Source organism: Egretta garzetta, unplaced genomic scaffold (assembly GCF_000687185.1).
Source record: "Egretta garzetta isolate BGI_Z169 unplaced genomic scaffold, ASM68718v1 scaffold265, whole genome shotgun sequence".
Taxonomy (NCBI): Eukaryota; Metazoa; Chordata; class Aves; order Pelecaniformes; family Ardeidae; genus Egretta; species Egretta garzetta.
The window spans coordinates 497,563-516,734 of record NW_009259789.1 but is presented as its reverse complement, the minus strand read 5'-3'; the positions used below and the strand labels follow the sequence as shown (position 1 = coordinate 516,734).

Sequence of the window (19,172 nt, the reverse complement as noted above, 5' to 3'; positions counted from 1 at the left end):
TTCTTCCCCCCCCCCTCCCCCCCCCAGACAGCAACAAAGCTGTCTAGGTAGCCAAAATCCAGGTTCTTCTCTGTGAACATCAGGCATAGGATTCCTCTGACTCCAGGTGTTCGAGTCATTTAGGCTGTCAGGTCTTTGTCAGAAGTGGTTTTGCTGAAGCATCTTCCAGGGTTGATTTGTATACATACTAAATCAGTCGCTGGCTGCAGAGGGGGCATAGCTGATCCTCCTGGAGAGCTAACTTCTTGGGCGGCTGAAAGTGGCTGAAAGGAGCCCTTTAAGCTCATCAGGTAGTGAAAGTAGCCTGATCTGCTGGGGAAAAAAAAAAAACAAAACCCAAACCAAAAAACTCTTCAACTCTTCATGAGCTTTCAAAGGTCTTTCCAGAAATGAGGTTTACCTATTCCCTTGCTGCGGTGTGTCTGGGAGTACTGATCCTTGTTCAGCTCTGCAATGCCCTTGCATTGCTGCTGCTCTCCGGGTGTTTTGGTTTATATTCAGACTTTGTGTTACTGGAACGAAACTGTGGAACTGAGCACTTGCAGTGCTTGTTTACCAGCAAGACAAGCTGAAAAGAAAGGGGGTGAAAAAAAAGCAGGTTTTGCCTAGGCAGTGCAAGATATCCCCCCATAACACCTCATTTTCAACACCCAAAGGAGCTACTGCTCTAGGATACTATAAGACCCTCTGGTGCTCTTTAAACACAGCGGAAGAGCAAGACATCTTAGCGTTGCCATCCCATTTTCTCACTTTCTGTAATCTGGGTGAAACCTTTGAGCTGAAAGGCCTCCTTGTGCCAGAGGGCTCGATGTTGCCCTCTTGTGTGTCACAACCCATTGCAACGCTTGCTGGGGCTTGGACAGTTGCTGCCTGGCCAGAGAGGGACTGACCATGGGCCACCTTCTGCAAAGAGAGCTCTCCAGTGCTGCCTGTGTTGATTTGCTCCCTAATGTCAGATGCACTCGCTGCATTTAATACACTTGCTCAATCCTCCTGCAGGAAAAACCTCTAAGGTGACTTGAAACAAGATAAATAGCTGCTCTGTGATATCTGTGAGTCTGTGTACGTGCTCTGGTCGCCACAGTTTGGTCTCTTGGCTGAAATCCAAATTGTCTCCTGCTGTGGAGACCTGTTCTGGTGAGCTGCTGTGAGGTTGCTGCCCACCTTAGTGTAGGGCTAAAAGATCCAAAAATCCCATCTGGGGAGGGAATGAGTTGGCACCCCCAGGTCTGGATGCTGGCAGGCAATGTAAGTGGAATTACAGAAGCAGTGACAGCTCTGCCATCATCCTGTCGAGCTGTTAATCTCTGTATGATGGATGTACCGCTTGCTATGAGCATAATTGGATGCACTTTACTATAATTCTCTTTTTTTAAAAGATCGCTGTGTGGGATTAAATGTTGAGCCAACAAAACATAGCACGGCCCATAAAACTCTGACAATTAACCATTGTCATAAAATGCTGGGCTGCGTGCACAGATGTGGGTAAAACCGCATAGCTTGAAGAAATCTAGGGTTTAAGGTATGGCCTATCTAATTTTTAATTAATACTGGCTGCTGTTACATTGAACATTGAGCTCAAATCAGTGCAGATGCCTGGGCTCTAAAATGCTTCTCTGTCTTGACACTTGGGTCCTTTCTCCTGGGTGTTCTAGTGCTTCCTTGCAGTAGCTGATGAAAAGCTATTATTATTATTATTATTATTATTCTCTTTTGCCTCTCATCCTTCCAGCTTAGGTTTTGGTGGCAAGACTTCTGTTTTCAGCAAATGTTAGTAGCTCCAACATGAAGGTGGGTCTTTATCTGAAGCTGGATGCTTTTGGACCTGGCACCTGAATTTTTGAGCGAAGATCAGGATGGTTTTTAGAGACTGAGACTTGTTCTGAAGTCGCAATAAATGCATATAAGTAAAATGTTGGGTCTGTGCAGGGCTGCATGTATTTTTGCAGGAGTCAGTACTCCATTTCTGTCCCAAATGAAGTCCTTTTCCCTGACACCCTGTCACAGGAGCAGAGGGGGAGCCCCTGTCACAGGAGCAGGGGTGTTACTTTTCCTGTGCTGCAGGTGGAAAATCCAACTCAATGCTCTGTTCCCTGGGAATTTGTGCCAGAGAGGTTGAGGAGCATCAATGAGTTTGGTGTGTGGTGGGGGGGGACCTCTTTCTTCTCTGGGCTGGTGTGCTACGAGCCATGCTTATTCATAGTTGCCACGTTGGCTGGCTGGTGGCTTACAAGCTGGTACCTGGCTTTACAATTGGTTTCCTAGTTTCTCACCTAGCTAGAAGTGTATTATTAACCCTTCTGTCTTAGCACTGTCCTGGGATCCAACCGCTTGCTGCTTCATCTGCAGCATGCTCGGAACTAAATCCCTGCAAATGGATACAGCAGTTTGGTTTAGGTTGAGCCTTAAAGTTGGTGGACAGGCGATGCAAGCTCCACTTGTTGCAGTGGGTCCGCAAAGCGTGCGGAGCCCCAGCCTTGCCATCGGTCACAGTGTTTTTATCTGCTTGGCAGCTCCTTTAGATCAGCTGGGCAAATATTTTCATTATTTGGACCTTGTTCTTGCAGCTTGGGGTTTTTAAAACAATTCTTTGGAGCTCATTCTTGCAGCTTGGGGTTTTAAACAATTTACCGTCTGCTCCTTTCTCCAGATTATTGCAACAGAGGGGTTTTCACAGGATTTTTTCCTAAAGTTGGGCTAAATTTATCAGGGATTTGTGGAGCTGTAGTTGCTCAATTCTTGCAGTATCCATTGCTGCTTGCAGCTGATGCTCACACTGGTGGTTTTAGTGGCAGAGAGGTGCCTGAAGCAGATTTGGGGGGGAAGAAGGCAAAATCCTGAGGGCAGCGAAAAGCCAATCGGAAAGCAGGATGTGGCTTTGTCGGGGTGTGTGGGGGAAATAACGGAACACGATTTACGCTTCAGGAGAAATTAAAGCCTGTTCCACCCTCTGGACAATTGATCATTCCTAGATACGGAGAATCAACAGTTTCCTGTAATCCTCTCCAGAGGCATGCACGTGCACGCCCGCCGCTGCCGCTATGAGCAAAACACGGTGCACTAAGCCATGGCCCAACCCCTGCCGAAATGACTTTTTTTTTTTTTTCTTTAAGGGGACGAGGAGAAATGCTAGATGCTGGCGCCAAGGATATTCCAGAGAGAGTAACGTCCAGAGACAAGTGGTCTGGGCCTGAATGGGTATCATTCTGTACACAATAGTCACATTTCCTCACATTAATACCAAGGTCCTTTTTATGTCTCGAGGCACAATGCTGACCCACGCGTTCCATCTGATAACTCCTGTTTTAGCAGTTTGATGTCAGCGTGGGATGTTGGGCTCCTGAAGCTTCCTATACTCTAATGGAAAGTGGATACACCGATTGGGTTGGGGGGGGGGGGGGGGGGGTAGACAGCCTCCCTCCGAATTTCCTGATCAGGGTGTTTTCAAAGCGGTGCTTACAAAGCCAAGGGAGGTGCGGGGGCGGGGAGGTTTGGGTAGTGTGGGTGGTTCTGCTTGAAGGCGATGTTCTCCCTTTTAGGTGCTTCACCTTGGGTTTGCTTCAGGGCAGGTTCCTCTGGGATTTTGAGTGTGCTTCAGGGCAGGTTCCTCTGGGATTTTGAGTGCTCTGTCCTTCCAGTTGGCTTGGAAAAATGTGACTTTTTTCCCTTGCCGCAAACTTAATGACAAAACCTATTGCAGCTTCTTCTACAAAAAAAGGAAGATTTTGCTCTTGTAGTGCGTAGTCTGAGGAGTTGGGGAGTGTCTTACCTTGTCTCTGGCTCTGTACAAGAGCCCCAGTCAGCCTGTCCATGCCTCCAAATCCTCCTCAATGGCCAGAGAGGAGTGCGAGGTGATAGTCCTTCACTGGCCCAGCTTGTTGTGATGTCTGTGCTCAGCATTACTCAGGTGAGGTTTTCCTCCCCACCCAACCTGCTCCAGAAACTTGCAACTGGTTGTTTATTCCCACCTGCCTTTAACCTGGGTGTTGGTTTAAGAGGGATGAACCCAGCTGGTTTTAAGTTTTCAGCTGCAGCTCAGCCCACCACCTTATTGTAGGAATGTGAGATAGTTGAGGCACAACTATTTATCTAACAGTATTTAACCAAAATTATTCAAGTCTGATGAGGATGAGGCACAGCTGTGGCAGGGCAGCAAAGCAAAGGATCCCCTTCAGATCCTGCTTGTGCAATCCCTCACTGCCAGTGATGGGCTGGAGGTATCTCCACTGCTCCTAACAAATTCCTGTTGTGCCAGGTACTGATCTGTTTTTATTTATATTTTTTTAAGGCAACAGGTTCTAAAAGCAGAACAGTTTTTGCTGCTTGCAGTGTGGTTCAACACAAGTGGTTGGTTGAGGCTTAGATTTGCTCAGATCCCTGAAGAAAGAAGAGATAAAATAGCTTTTTATATAGTGAAAATACCCTAAACCTTAAGTACTTCCGCTTACACCAGATTCTTGATATTTTTTCTGAGAAAGCCATGAAAGTGCTAATGTAGTATTTTATTCTGATTTATTAGCCTATTTACCATGCAGATGCACTGGGGAGTGCGTGTTAGATCTAAGGTAATGTGCACTGACAAAATGTTCCTGCTTTCCAGTTTCCACTCCTTTATCCCAAAGAAAAATATAGTCTTAAGAAGCTGCGTACATTCAGTGGTGGCTTTGCTCCAAAGACTTTTGGGCTTTCTCAGGTGTTAAGGGGAGGCCTGTACAAGGGAAGGGGTGGAAAGGGCATCTTAAGCAAAAGGAGATCCCTTAAGGTAAAAGGTGAAAAGCTTTCAACTTTGGCATATGACTTTCATGGGTTTGTTTTCAGGGTTGTCTTTGCATAGAAGATGTAGTCATCTAAGGAGGGGATGGAGAGGAAGTGAGTAGGGGATTTAATTTCTCTGGGTTGCTGTCAGGGATATTATGTAAAGGGCAGCTGGGATGAAACCACTTTGGAGTACAGCAGATAAATTTCCTGGTGCATCTCTCGATTCCAAGTGTTAAATCTCCTTGTTCATGTCAAAGCTGGATGGGTCTTGTTCTTCTGCAAATGGTGGCAAATAAAAAATGGAGGCATGCCGTAGTACCCTGGCAGGGCTCTCAGTGTGCTGACACGAGGCCACAAGTGCAAGTTTAATGCTGGCAATTCATCAGTGTTGCTAAAACGTGAAGCGAACTCCCAGTGAGTCGCTTGTAGCCTCTTCAGTAATGCTGCATGCTTGTGTGCGTGCGTCCTAGAAATTCGGGATATGAGTGTTGCCTTGATGTGGCTGCCAGGGGATGTTGGAGATGCGTTGCTGACTTTTTGGTCTTCCCCTGGGCAGAACCTGGAGTACAGCCTAACAGATAAGGTCAGCCACCCCTGGCAGCTCTCCTTTAACTATGTGTGAGGAGAGAGACAATAATGCCCATAGCTAGCTACCTTGCCTAAAATAGACTTTTCCAGCCTGCTTTGTCCAGCAAGGACCACCACAAAAATAGAAATGAAAATTGTGTGTGGCCCTGACCTCTCCTTTCTGTTTAAGTATGCTTAATCCTGACATTCAGGTGTGAAATCTAGTCGTTACTCCTGGGAGCGAGACAGAACTGGTGATTGATGGATAGTTTTTTCCTTGTCAGTAGAGGATGAATCATAGTCCCTATGTAGGGCTGCTCCAAAGTGCAGGAACATGGAGGTGTAAGGGTCCAGAGTGTTGCATCTTTTCAGCTCCTCTGTAGCTGGAAGGAAGCAGGGACAGTGCTGAAGGAGAAGAAAATGGATGGAGGCTGGTGGTGGTTGATCTTGGGCTTTGGCCAAGCTATCTCCCAATGGATGTGTCATGGGCAACCTCGTGAAGGGTTTTATCGTGCATTGCCTAGTGGGTTCCCCTGCAGTAAGAAAATGAGTGGTTCATGAGCCAGGCAGAAGAGCACTTGGGAAGTGTCTGTGTATTTTACACACACGCACTTTTCGTGTTCCCATGGATTTGCTACTATGCCTGAGTAACGTTATAGCCCTCGAGTGGGCCTGGATAACAGCCCAGAACTGGGGTGGCCCTGTCCAGCTGTCTCCTTTCCCTTGCTCAAGTCCAAGCAGCAGGTTGCTCAGATGAAACGATGAACGAGGAGGCTCTAGGTCTTCCAAAGCATCACCTCTGTGCCCAGAGCAGCTTTTTTGAGAAGTTTGAAAGATCCTGGTCCAACAGATGTAATTAAATATTTTTGCTTGTGTTGATAAAGCAGTGCTTGGTGCTCATCTGAGGTGAGTACCTGAGAGCTGTCAGCGGAGAAGATTGATACACGCTTGACACTGATAAGAGGAACCAAGAGTTGCTGTGTGATAAAAGGACACCATGAATTTCTGTTGCATTTGCATGCGTCCGTGAGGACAGGCTGCAGATATGCAGATATGTCTCTTTAGCATGTGCTTGCTATTGTTCAGGGTTGTGGGTATTTTTTGTCTCTCCAGAACTATTTCTTGCAGGAGCAGAAAAACCAAAACATGTTTTCTCCTCGATGAATATTTATGGCTTCCAAATCTTCTAGCATACTTTTGCATGTGTAATTAGGCTGTAAGTTGAGTAAGTGAGCGTTGGAAAACTACAAATGTAAGAGCCTGGGGAAAACGCTTGATGTTTCTGGTTTATTTGGGTGCTTGCTTTTTAATAATAAATAGCATTTTTTAGATGAAACAGCTTGTGTTTTCCAAAAGCCATGTCAAAAGCAGTAATAATTGGGACTGTTGCACCAGCAAACTTGTCTAGTTAAGCGATGCTTTTAATCACGTGTACAACATCCAAGTGAACTTTGGGAGAAGTTGGGTGATGTAAGCAAAGCCCCTGAACCATCTTACTTGGTTTAGTGGGAGATGAAGGCAATCCTTTCCCTCTTTTCTGCTGCAGTCAACTCTGTTCCCAGTTGGAGTTGCAGCATTTTAACCCCGCCACGGATGTGACTTGAATTCCTCTTTGATCAGGGATGGTTTTGGTTAAAGCAGCTTTCTGTGTAAAAAAAAAAAAAAAAAAAAAAAAAGATTTGGGTTTTTTTGAGTTCTGGTGTTTTCATGTGAATTGCATCCTCAGGCAGCTTATTTTTTGGAGAGTAGCAGGGCTGGGCTTGAAGGTGCCTGTGTGTGTGGTCAGCCTGTGAAATGGGATTGCAGCAGTTCTTGTAGGTTAGGATTTGGAAGGCCAGATCTGGAAAGAAAGCAAAAACCCCATCTGAATAGCTGTAACTCTGTGTTACGTCTCTGTACTTTTCCACAGCTTGGCCCCTGGAAAAGTATCTGGTCTTCAGTGGGTTTTTTCCATGCTGTCAGTACACTCATTTGAATGAAAACTGTTCATGTGTTTCAGGTATAATTTTGGTAGCAGCTCAGTCTTGTGGGTTTTTTTGGAGAATGTGAAGATGAGGACTTAAGGAGAAGGATGCACAGACAGTACCTGTGGTGCTAGTGATGCTACAGAGAAGCTGCCTTGGATGCAAGCAGTATGGAGCAGGCTTATGGCAAAAAAACCCCTAGGTTTTATTTGTTTTTTAGCTTATACCCCAAAAATTGTTTCCTAAATGCCCTAAGAAAATGTTAATGTTGGTGCTTGGAAGTTAGAACTGGGAATTTCCCGCGTACCCCCCATCCCTGTATCTTGGCTGCATATTAAGTGACATTTAACAGTCTCTAAACAGCAGTTTTCTTTCCCAAGAGCTCTGTTGCTTTACGCTTAGATTTATGGAGGCAGTGTGGTGAGTTGACAGGACATTAATGTGCTCATCTTCGTGTCATTGCGTGTGATCTCTCACAGCCTGCTCCCTTGGAAGTGCCTGGGTGTTATTGTTGACTTTTTAACGAGGACAAGAATGGTTTCCAAACGAGCGTGACTCATGCAATCTTAGCCTCAATCTATCAAACAACGATGCATTGGATTAAATGATTACCTAACGGATTAGGAGTTAGGGTTTTTGGGAGGCGGGGGTGGGGAAGAAGTGAAAATACATGAGGAAGCTGAAAAAAAAAAAAGCTGCAAGGCACAAACCCCAACTGATCCCATAATGCCAAAGGCTGCTTCTACGCTTGGTTTACACTTCCAAAATGGGAAATGTTGTAAAAAACTGAATCTCTGCTTTTCTCTAGGGATCATTCTCCAGGGATCATCTTCCACCAAGAGTGATGCTTCACCTTGTTCTGAGCCTTCTGCTTGGTTCCTGCTGCCTGTCAGGTACCTGTGATAGCAATGCTTTTCTGATTTTATTTTATTTCTTTCCCCTTTCCAGCTGAAAATGAAAGTGCTGGCTGTGTGTTACTCCACACATCAAGGAAGGTAAGTAGGAATGGTGTGTTAATAATTTATTATTATTTTTTCATCATCTAGAAGCAGAGAAAAGGATCTTGAAACACTTCGTGGGGGTGGGGAGGTGGGTTTTGCTGGCCAAAACAGAAGGCATATTAATGCCTCTTTCTTTGAATTCCTCTGTTTCCATTTAAACCTAAAAAGCCATGTGGTGCTCGTTCTCCAAACAATTTCTCTGTAATTCTGATTGTTCCACTGCTTCTTGTCCCAGACGATTCCTTGACATGTTAATTCATCACTTTCTGTTCTGCAGCTGCCTGCAAAGGGATCCAAGCATACACCATAGAGATTCAGGCTGCTGAGCTCTTCTTGAGCCGAAAGCAAAAACACCCAATAGCCATTGCTGTGATTTGGTTTCCTGTTTATTCCAGCTAATCAGATCTGCCTTCAGGAGGTTCAGCAAGAGTGAATTCCCTGGAAACACACAGTCTAGGAGAACGATTAGGAAGCAACGCTTAGTTTATACTTGCTCTAGAGACCGTAACTCAATAAAGATAAGGTGAAAATGCAAAAAAAAAAAAAGCCTCATACAGGCTGTATTACTACAAACCTCCAACTGTGAAAGTACACAGAAAGTATGCAGAGAGGAAATGAGTTGATATTTAATACCACGTGAAGTCTTGGTCTTTAGGGCTGTTGGGCATGGCTCGTGGTGCTTTAAGTTGTCTTGAGTCTTGCCTTGTCTGCCTGTTGGAGGGGCTGGCTGGCTGTGTGAAAACTTGTGGCATCGCTGATCCTGGTAAATCATATATTGCAAGGTTCATTGAAGGTTGTAGCTTGAGTTCTTAAATCTGTGTGCTAAAACCTTGGGGGCTTTTTAGGAAATCCCAGATTGCTCTTTAACTCTGCTTTGCTTTAGGCCTCTAAGACAGCTCAAATCCTGACAAGGTATTTCAGCAGGCTGAATTAGTAGGGAGAGAAAAATGTGTAATAGTTTTAGTAGAAGGAACATTCCCACCAAGTTTAAAAATAAAAAAAAAAGCCAAACAAACCAAAACCCCAAACCAAACAAAAACCAAGAACCCCCCCAAACAAAACCCAGTAACAACAAAAAAATTAAATGTTAATAATTTGTCTTGTCTAATACTAGTGCAAAGGTTCTCTGAGTTGTAAACACTTGACTGAAAGTAACCTAAGAACTTAATCACTTAAAGTGCAAACTCTAAGCCCAAATGCAGGATCTGCCTCTGATAAGAAATAGTTGGAAACTGCTAACGCACAAGTGTCTCTTCCATTATATCTTTCCTTTTCAGAGCTGTAGGATTCCTGCTTTTCTGGCCTATGGTTCATGCTAGAGTATCTCGGTGTGCTGTTGAGCAACAAATATCAGAGAGCTAAGCATGCTTTAGCAGGGCTTGAGAAAAAATACTATTGCCAGATTTGTCTCCAAGGAGGGTGAGTGGAAATTTTGCACTTCAGATGCAAAGGAAATTGGGACCTGAGTCACAGAGGATGGCTCCAAGTGTCTGGGAAGGGGGAATTGCTAGCAGAAAAGTGGTCAGGTCAGAAGCTTTGTCTGGAGATGTTTCCCTGCTAGGTTGTTCCTGTCTCTGGTGGTAGCCTGTGGTTCTTGTGCCCCTTCAGAGGTGCTGGAAGGGCAATCTTGTGTCTCAGGCAAGTTGCTATCTGGCATGTCAGTTGGTGGGCATAAACAAGGAGATGCTCCTTGACCTGGTGTGAACTATTTAATCACCACCGCAGTGTGTTTCTAAGGGAATTGGCCCCAGTGACCATAGCAACAGCACAGGTAGAGCTGTGCTCAGGACAACGTGCTTTTTGGACACCCCTTCTCATAAGGTTCTTGCAGTGTCTATAAGTGGAGGTGGTCTCCAGAGCAGCCACCCAGCAGAGAACTTGCTCTTCGGGCTTTCTTGACGAGTGGTGAGAGCTCTTTTTTGCAGATAGTGTGTGTGACTTTGGCCAAGAGACCTGTGTGAAGTAGGGGAAGGCTTTTTCAATGTGTTCCCCCCTTTTTGGCACAACAGCCTCTGTTCTTGCCATGGCAGCTTTGCAATCAAGGCTACTCAATGCTATTAAAATGGCTCTTGGGTAGCTGTCTTGGGTTTCTTGCTAAGCAGTTTCCAACCTCAAGTATCCTGGTGTGACTTGACTATCTAGCTAAAAATATTTGTGAAGGAGCATTCATTAATCTCTCCTGAAACCACTGGGTGTCCTGACGGGAACAGTCCTGTTTGAGCTCTCTCTGAGGTGTTGCTGTACCAGTGCTTCCACTAATTTGATTTTTGTCCTGTCTCGGGGAGTGATGTATTTATATCTTTTCATGGTGGCTAGTTGCCTTGCGATGTTTAATGTGCATATCTTCCCCAGTGTTACGGGAGTGATAATAAGGATGGGTATTACTCCTATTTCCTATAAAGGACCAGGAGCAGGGGAATAAAATAGAATGGAGGCATGGAAGATTATTTACCCAAGGCGTTGCCTGAAGCCTGTGGCAGAGCTGGAGCTGAATCCTTATGACTCGCAGTAAGCTGCTGAGTGCTGTCCTGCCACAACAAGCAAACGATGCTGTCATGCACAGCTTGCGGGAGGATCAGTGTTGATTGAGATGATGTGGGCAGATAATAGCCACCTTCTGAATGCCTTTGATTCATTTCTGCTGTCCCTCAACTTTATTCTTCCACTGTTCTGCTTCCCTTGTGCATGGGAGAAGTTGGTGATGTGAAGCCACTCTTCTGAAACCTCCTCGGCACTGTGATGTTCCTAATGCTCTTAACCTTCCTAATACCTCCATGGGTATGCTGTTTGCCATCTGTCTTGTTAAATCCTGTCTAGGTCATTTTGCCTTTTTGCTGTTTGAACCTTCATAGGTTCCAGTGCCTGAAAGCCCTTTTCTGTGAAAAAATTTTTCCTAATGTCCAACCTAAACCTGCCTTGGCACAACTTCAGACCACTTCTCATCCTATTGCCATCCTAGGCTGAACGCTGCATGCCAGAGAAGCCGAAATGGGGAGCTCCCAACCTTTGGGAGGTGGTTGCTGGTCACACGGTGACCCCATGAGCACCAGTGTTACGGATGGTAATAGGTGTTTTAACCTACTCTCATGCAGTGATAATTTGAGACTGACTTGGCCTCTCGCAGTTATATCATCTCTTTTAGGTGGAGTTGTAACGTAGCTGTGTCACTGTCTCCTCTCCTAAGAACAGATGGCAACAAAGCCTTGGGGGGGGTGGGAGCTGAAATCCTTCAGAGAATCCTCCCTTTCAAGGATGCTGTGTAAGAAGTGATTGATGCAAAGTAAAACAGTGCTAATTGCAATGGATGTGTACTGACAACTTGATAGTTGCTGCGATAATTACAGTAATTAGTGAGATATTAGCATTTTTTTCCCTGTGTCTAGGCTATAAATGGAAAAGGTAGAGAAGAGTATGTGTGAGAGGAGAGTATCCATGACTCAGGCTCTGGGGTGGTTCCATAACTTGGGGGGGGGAATGTGCCAAGGTCCTGGCTGTGGAGACAACTTGGTGTCAGACTTGTAAAAGCAATTTGGAGGTTGATTCTTACCGAGCTTGAGGGGAACTGAGGATTTAAATGTATTTTGACAATCTGGTCCTCAACATCATGAATTCAAGCCTGGCTGGTTTCCCGTCAGAAGGAAGATCCATATAACAAAGCGCCGTTCCATTTCCTCACTCAAGCTGTTGAAGGAGAGGACAGGACTGTCAGTCCTTCTTGACTGGTACTGTGAGTGATAACTGTGTGTGCGGATTTCCAAGGACTGCGAAATGGAGATGATGCATTTGTAGTTTGATCGCTCAGTTAACGAACTTCACAGCTGACAGTTAGAGAAAGGAGTTGAGGTTCTGTAATACAGCATGGCTCTTTCTTCCATCTCAAGGCCAACAAGTCTGGGGCAGCAGGGAGTTGAGACGGTTTCAGCCTCTGCCTGCTGTCTTTTTTTTTTTTAATTGATTCAAAGCTAAATGTTATGCATAAAGGAATCAAAATTCCTTGGGAGTAGGAACAATAGAAATTTAGGAAGCATCAAAGAAGGCTGGATGGTATTCCCCATCTCCCACCTCAGGCTCCCTAACTGAGAGCCCCAGGGCGAGGTGGTTCCCAGTTTGGGAAGAACTGGGTTACGTTGCACTGAGCCATACTGGTAACTTTTCATGCTGCTGAGATCAGAGTCCATTTCTTCCAAATAACTTTCCCACCTTCCTGAAAACTTCTTGAATTATTTAAACCTAAAGAGGATTTTTAAACACTACCTCAAGCATTTTTGCTTTTAGGCTAACTACTGTGCTTTATCCTAGGCAACAAAACTACATTTTAATTCTGCTTTCTATGTCAGGGTGTAAACGGGGCCTAGGCATGCACCTGTGGTGATGTCCTTGTTATCGTCTGTTAGGGTAAGGTTTGACAATGCCAGCCTTCAATGCATTAATAACATAACACAACTCCTTTTCTTCTATAATGTGTTCTGAATGGTCAAAGTGATTCCAGAATCATTGGTTCAGTGGCAGGAACCTCAACAAAACTGTCTGCTTGTGAACTACACAGCTCCTAGTCCTTTGCTATTAGGTGTTGTGTACAGCTGATTAATGCTCTGATCTCTTCTTAACACAGTACTTGAAATTAAAGAATTTTGAGGAGGAAGTCAGAGCTCACAGAGACCTGGATGGGTTCTTGGCCAGAGCCAGTATCATCCTTGATGAAACAGCCACCTCCTTGGATGATGTTCTTCGAGAGATGCTGAAACACTTTGCTGAAGATCCTGAGAACATGGAGCCAAGCTGCAACTTTGAAAAAATCATGAGCACTTTATTCACGGATTCAGGGACCCCACGAGAAGGGAATGGTAATCAACTGTTGATTTGCTTTTGCCTGTGGGTTAGTGTTAAGTTGTCATCCTTTCCACTGGTGGTGTGTTGAACACTCACTACTGCATGGTCCCCAGACTTGCATGTTGCGTGGGACGCTGGGGGTTTATTTTTACATGTCACCCAGGGTGAAGGGTGTGATATCTCTGGGGTTTTTATGTTTTGGTGGAGTCTTGCCCCTGTTTTATGAAGATGACACAGTGGTGTTCTCTGGGGTGAGAAGTCTATAGCACTGCAGTGTCTTGCCTGTTTGGACCCATCAGGTGTGCTTGTCCTCAGGCAAGTGTCTGCTCTTCAGCAGAGACACACTTGCTGATGTCCCTTCAGAAATGGCTCCTTTGCCTTGTGATTCTCTAGCTGACTTCACACAGGCTGGGGAAGTTTGACTGCTTTGGACAAGTTGGGGGGGACTGAGCCTTTGTGTTGCTCCCAGCCCACTGGAAGGGACAAGAGCAGCTTTGTTTTCCTCCAGAAACTTAACTAGGGCAACCCTGGCCAATGCCATTGGCTCACCTGTCACCTTAAGCTATCAGCAAATGTCATAGCGTAGACTAAACCACTACCTTTTAGCCCAAGATGTAAAGAAGCTTAACTAAGCATTGTTTCTCTGTAGGCACCCATGATGTTTCAGAGTCAACAGGAATGAATATACAAACATGTACATCGCACCTCAAATGTAACTGTCACAGCCTCAGTGAATTTGTTTAACAGATATGTCAAGTCCTGAGCATGTAGTAAGCATGTTCATGCTTTGGTTACTTCTTGCTACCTGTCTTAGAGCTTCGCATTTATAATATCGTTAATTTAGGCTTTCTGCCAATAAAGAAAAATCAAGCAATGCCATAAAATAATCTGAGAACAGTAGTTAGGAAGAGGGGGAGAGAGGGAAGGGGAGTCAGAGGATGACACCTCTTCCAGTCCTGTCTCTGTGTGTGTGTGTAATAATGCTAATCTAATAATCTAATACTGCAGTAGGTTGATGTTGGGAGGAGAAAACAGCTGTCTTTCCAAGCTGCAAATAGTTAAAGGACAGAATTCGAAAGCATCAGGACAAATGTTTCCATCTTTCTCTGTCACCCCCCACCCTTGCATCAATCCACTGTGCAGATAAAGTATGCTTGGTATTAGTACTCAGCTTCCATTTGAAAGGAGATGTTATTTGCAGTTGCAAACCAAACACGGACAGCCTGTAACACTTCCCTCTCTTCTTTTCCTAGTTCACCTCTTGTCAGATACAATTCAAGGGGTCACAGCGACAGTCACGGGGGTGCAGTATCAGCAGTCCTGGCTCTGTATCATGTAAGTACCTGGGTTAGATTAGCGGAATCCACCGGCGGCTCAAAACTTGTAACTTCTCCTCCTGCTGGGAGGAATAACAATTCAGAATGTGCCTTTGTAAGTCAAGTGGTGATGCCCTCTCCAACCATACTGGCCTGTGGGATCTCAGTCTCAGCGTTGGGCTGCTCCTCTTTGCAGATGGACGAGCAGTACCCTGGGCAGAGATGACCACAGTCTCTGCAGGGCATTAAGCTCTTGGCTGCCATTGAAATCTGGTGTTAACAAGAATGCTGAAAAAAAAAAATCTGAGGCAGAAAATGTTAATTACTGAGACATGTTAATGAGGGGAACTTCTGAAAGGGACAAGCAAACTGGTTCATGGACTACTTTGCATGCCAAAGTCTGGGAACTTGTACCAAAAGATTTCTTAGGTCCTTTAATTGAAACATCTAAACTTTGTAACTGAAAATTGAAGTCAAATTCCGACACTATTTAGACACTGATTACTTTGACAATTTAATTCGGACACTGATTAATTGTCAACACAGTTAAACATTGCAGCAGACCCTTAAGACAGTAAGGACTCTGTCACCTGGGATTTATGAGACATGGTGGCTTCACCCCAGCTTTCCCTTGACCAAAACTGGGTTTTGAAATTATTGTCTCAAAGTCGAGCATGCTGGGCGAGCCAAACTGTCCCTTCAGAGGAAGGCCAGAACCTGAGTCACTGAGCCAACCAAAGAAATGCCATTTGACTTCTGTCTGTTGCCTTATGCATATGCAGTCTCTGAGTCAAGTTGTCAAGAAATATGTTAATTCCCAGAGAAGTTACTGGGATATGTTGGATAGGTGCCTGAAGGCTTGGGGAGCACATGCACATATTTTAGCCTTCACAGCCAGTTTGCTAGGACAACTGTTGCAATAGCTTTCCTTCTACTAGCCATTCTCTTATGCTCCGCTTGTGGCTGGGAAAAAACGTATTCTGCCTTGGAAATAGATAATTTAAAAACACCAATCAAACAAAAAAACAAAATTAAAAAAACCCAAACAACAAAAAAACAACACCCACCATCCCCCTTGTTTCTAACCTCTTATGAAAGAGAGAGATGTGGTTGCTATGTAAAAAGGAAACCACTGCATATCAGGGCTCTGTTCTGTGAAATACGTGAGTGTGATAATGTCTGTGCTGCGTGTGCTACTGTCTGTTCTACTCTTACAGTGGGCATGTACAGAGCAGCTCTCACAAAGAAGAAAATGAGTTCATAGAGTACGATCTTCTTTCTGTGCTGATCAACCAAGAGGGGTTTTGAGCAGTTTCCTCCCCTTTGGATGCCGCAGGCAGGATAACGGCAGTAAGGGTACTGTCCGACCCACTCTAGGAAGGGTAGAGGGTAGAAGTTTCTACCATGGCATGTGCCATGGCTCAATTGGAGGGCTTTGGAGAGTGTTGACTTAATGACGAAGCATTTCTAGAGATCATGATACAAATGCTATGATTGTATTTATATAAGAAGCTGAAAAAGGATAGGTTCAGCCTTTATGTAGAAAGTGTGCCAAAGCTTTAAATGCATCCATGTGAGTAATACTGGCTTCCATGACAGGACATGATTTGAAAAATAAGCTTACAGCCTGAAGGTGTCTTGTGCAAAACTTTCCTTGTTTCTTCCTTTTGTTACTCTGAAGGGGGAGAAGAAAGTGGTGGGAAAGCAGTGATGAGTTATTAACTATAATTATGTAATTATTGCACTGTATTTCTGCTGTAGCTATTGTGCAACAGATTGTGAACCATATTTTTAGATCTTACATTTTTCTTGAAGTCAGATTGCAAAACAACTTCCAAAACTCTGAAGTAAAAGGAATTTATTGATGAAATAATTTTCCATAGGGGTGGGAAGAACCTTTAAGATATCTGCTGTTCTTTATCCCTGCCTTTAGTCTATACTCTGCTACATTTTAAATTAGTACTGCTGGGTTTTGTGCACCTTAACTAACTTTTTATTCTTAGGGGATGCGATAGGCTTGAGTATTGCGATAGGATTATATTAATGAGGAAGAGCAGCTCAGAGACACAGTTTTGGTAGTACTGCTTCTGCATTGATTTTGAGGGGAAATATGAAAGCCAAAACTAGCTTAGACTTAGAAAGAAAAAGCTTGTGTAGGATTTTCCCTAAGTTGTCCAGAGTCTGGCTGCAGAACACATTCCTAATGGACAGAAAAATTCTGTTTCCTCTCTTCTTTTCTGGAGAAGAGGGCTGCTCTTTATTATTTAACTGATCCTTAGTGGGCAGAGCGGTGGGGAAAACCTAGGGTGAAATAGCTATTCTGCTTCTGCTGGAATTGTGCTTTCCTGACAGTTTCAGGGCTATTGAACTGCCAGCAAGGTCAGATGTACCATATGGATCCAGGCTATAGCCACATGACCGAACAAACCGTTGGGGAATTGAAGTTCTCAAGGTTTGAATGTTCCACTGAAGTCCAGGAAAACAACTGCTTTCAGCTTAATAATAAGTTTAGGGCATTTTTTTGTGTGTGTGTGTGTGTCAAGAATGTCTAAAACCTGATCTTGCTGAGGCCATACCAGGGTACCTAAGCTTATGGAAGCCTTGAGACTCCTTCATTAAAATTCTATGTAGCTGAGAGTAGCATAATACTGCATGCCCCACTAATCAGCAATCTTCAGCTCCAGAAGAACGAAAGTTGCTAGGTATTTGTGTACGTGATGGTTTTCTAACTAGAAAGCAAATATTCAGAGTAATAGATTAGCTTCATCAGTCGAAGACGTGATCTTATACCTAAGAAACCATGGACACAACTCTTTGTTTCTCCTATTCATAGCATTTGTCAGAACAGCAAGATGCAAACTGTCATGGAGATGTCTTGCTGCTTCGCTGTGAAGTTGCTGGTTGGTTGTTTCATTAGCGAACTTGGGATAAGGAATAGCCAGACCTGTTCCAGAACAGGGGTGCTGGCAGTGCTGAACTGTTATCCTCAGACTTAATCAGTTATTTAGCATGAGGAAGCTCTGCTGTTAGTAGGAGCTGGGGGAAGGTACTCTGGTACCCCTCCAGCATGCAATGACTGCAGCAGGTAGATGTACTGCCAGGAGGGCGCTTGGAGTGCCCCATGAGCCGCTTGGAGCTTAGAAGGGGGTAAACTGGATGCTTTGCATGTCTGGATCAGGAAAGGTGGGGAAGAAGCCCCTGTGAGAGTTGTTGGGTTTGGTGTTGTGAAGTTTTGTGGTTCAAAAAGCCCCTTATCCGATGGAGAGTACAAGGAGAATTGGCTGTCGTCATAAGCCAAGTCCTAACACACCCAATTCTTTCTTTTGCTGTCTGACACATGGAGATGCCAATGCCAATTGTTTTCGTTGTAGGGGTGGGGTTTTTTTTTTCCATTGAGAGTGAAGGGTACCTAATGCTAAGGATGTTAAAGTAACTATTAACTGACTGCTGGTAGATCTCTCTCCTTGATGTCCTCCTAGGAGAAACCGTCTGTGTGGGTTATTGAACAAATGCTGCCTGAGCTGAGTGGAATTCCCCAGGCATCGCAACTTCCAGGCTATATTCTTCTTGCCAGGAGATAGATATAATTGCTTTCTTCCAAAGCTGGATCCTTAGAAAAGCAAGAAAGCGAGCTGCTTCGTAGTCTGGATTGAGTAGTTGAAAAGCAATTTCCTTTGGCAGCATTGATAAGGCACGTGGATTGGTGAAAGACTTATTTTCAGTGCATTCAACTGATTTGCTAAAGCTGTTTTAACAGGCAAAGCAGAGGGGGGAAAAAAGCCTCTCTCCAAGCAGAGACTGGTTTAGTGGTTTGTGTGCTCCGTGTTGCTATAAAATTGCTTATTCTGATATTGTGTGTCCTTGCAATTCCTGTGGAAGACTTTAAGTCAGAAAAACCCAGGTAGCCTTTCAAAAACAGGTACTGTGAGGTTAGTTTGGGTATCAAGCAAGACTGCTGTTAAAATAAAGTTTGAGTAGTAACTTCTCAGATTTAATGTGTAACGGATGGTTGTGTGAAACACGTTAGTAACGGATCTCTCAGAAGAAATGCAAAACCTATTTCATGTGTTTAAGAATTTGTCCAGACCAGAGGTGTTTTCAGTCTGTAGAAAAGCCATGTTGCTTCTGATTTAGCTGTTGAATCGATTTCAAATAGAGATGCTTCGGTTACTGCGTATTCTTCGGAATAGTGCCCCTTCTTTCAAAGAACAAAATGGGGTGAAAATTAAACAGTTCAACTGTTTAAAACAAATATTCTCCTTTAGAGGAATGATTACAACAAGAACCTCTTCTCCAGTATTTGCAACCATCATCTCTCCAGTGTTGTTTGGGTTCAAAGAACTGATTAATTTTCTTTTAAGTGCCTGTCGCCACCCTTGTTGGGCTGTCCCAGGTTATGCTGGAGAGCTGAAGCTTGTGCAGGTGCTGTGTTATAAGGAGGAGTTCTCATATTCAAACCCTTTGTTAGGGATTTGGGTCCCAAAGGAGAGATCTGTTGGATCATCTGAAGGATGATTTGTTTTGGTGCCTGCAGCACACGTACAGGGAGGAGGAGGTGTCTCCTTACGCATTGACCTGTAGGGGAAATACCTAGAGAGATTAGTTGCTAGAGGGGATGAGTTTTTCTGGAGCCCAGCAAAGCGCATCTACCAGTCCAAGAAGATATCTAGCTCGGAGCGACTTTGTTGCTGAAACAACTGTGTGCCAAGCTGTGGGTGAGCTGGCTTGCTGGTCAT

The 19,172-nt window shown here is 44.4% G+C and overlaps 1 protein-coding gene across 6 annotated transcripts in view; it reads left to right on the top strand.

The window, feature by feature from the left end:
* The window catches only part of SLC4A11 (solute carrier family 4 member 11), a 100,306-nt gene that overhangs the window by 27,716 nt on the left and 53,418 nt on the right, over positions 1–19,172 (top strand). For 5 of the 6 annotated variants that reach the window (XM_009639560.2, XM_035895052.1, XM_035895056.1 and 2 more), the window contains exons 4-7: positions 8,238–8,284; positions 12,903–13,134; positions 13,770–13,832; positions 14,374–14,455. In XM_009639560.2, coding sequence (XP_009637855.1) covers positions 8,238–8,284; positions 12,903–13,134; positions 13,770–13,832; positions 14,374–14,455 — 424 coding nt within the window. The remainder of the gene's footprint in view (positions 1–8,237; positions 8,285–12,902; positions 13,135–13,769; positions 13,833–14,373; positions 14,456–19,172) is intronic. The other variant, XM_035895055.1, reaches the window with a different exon arrangement.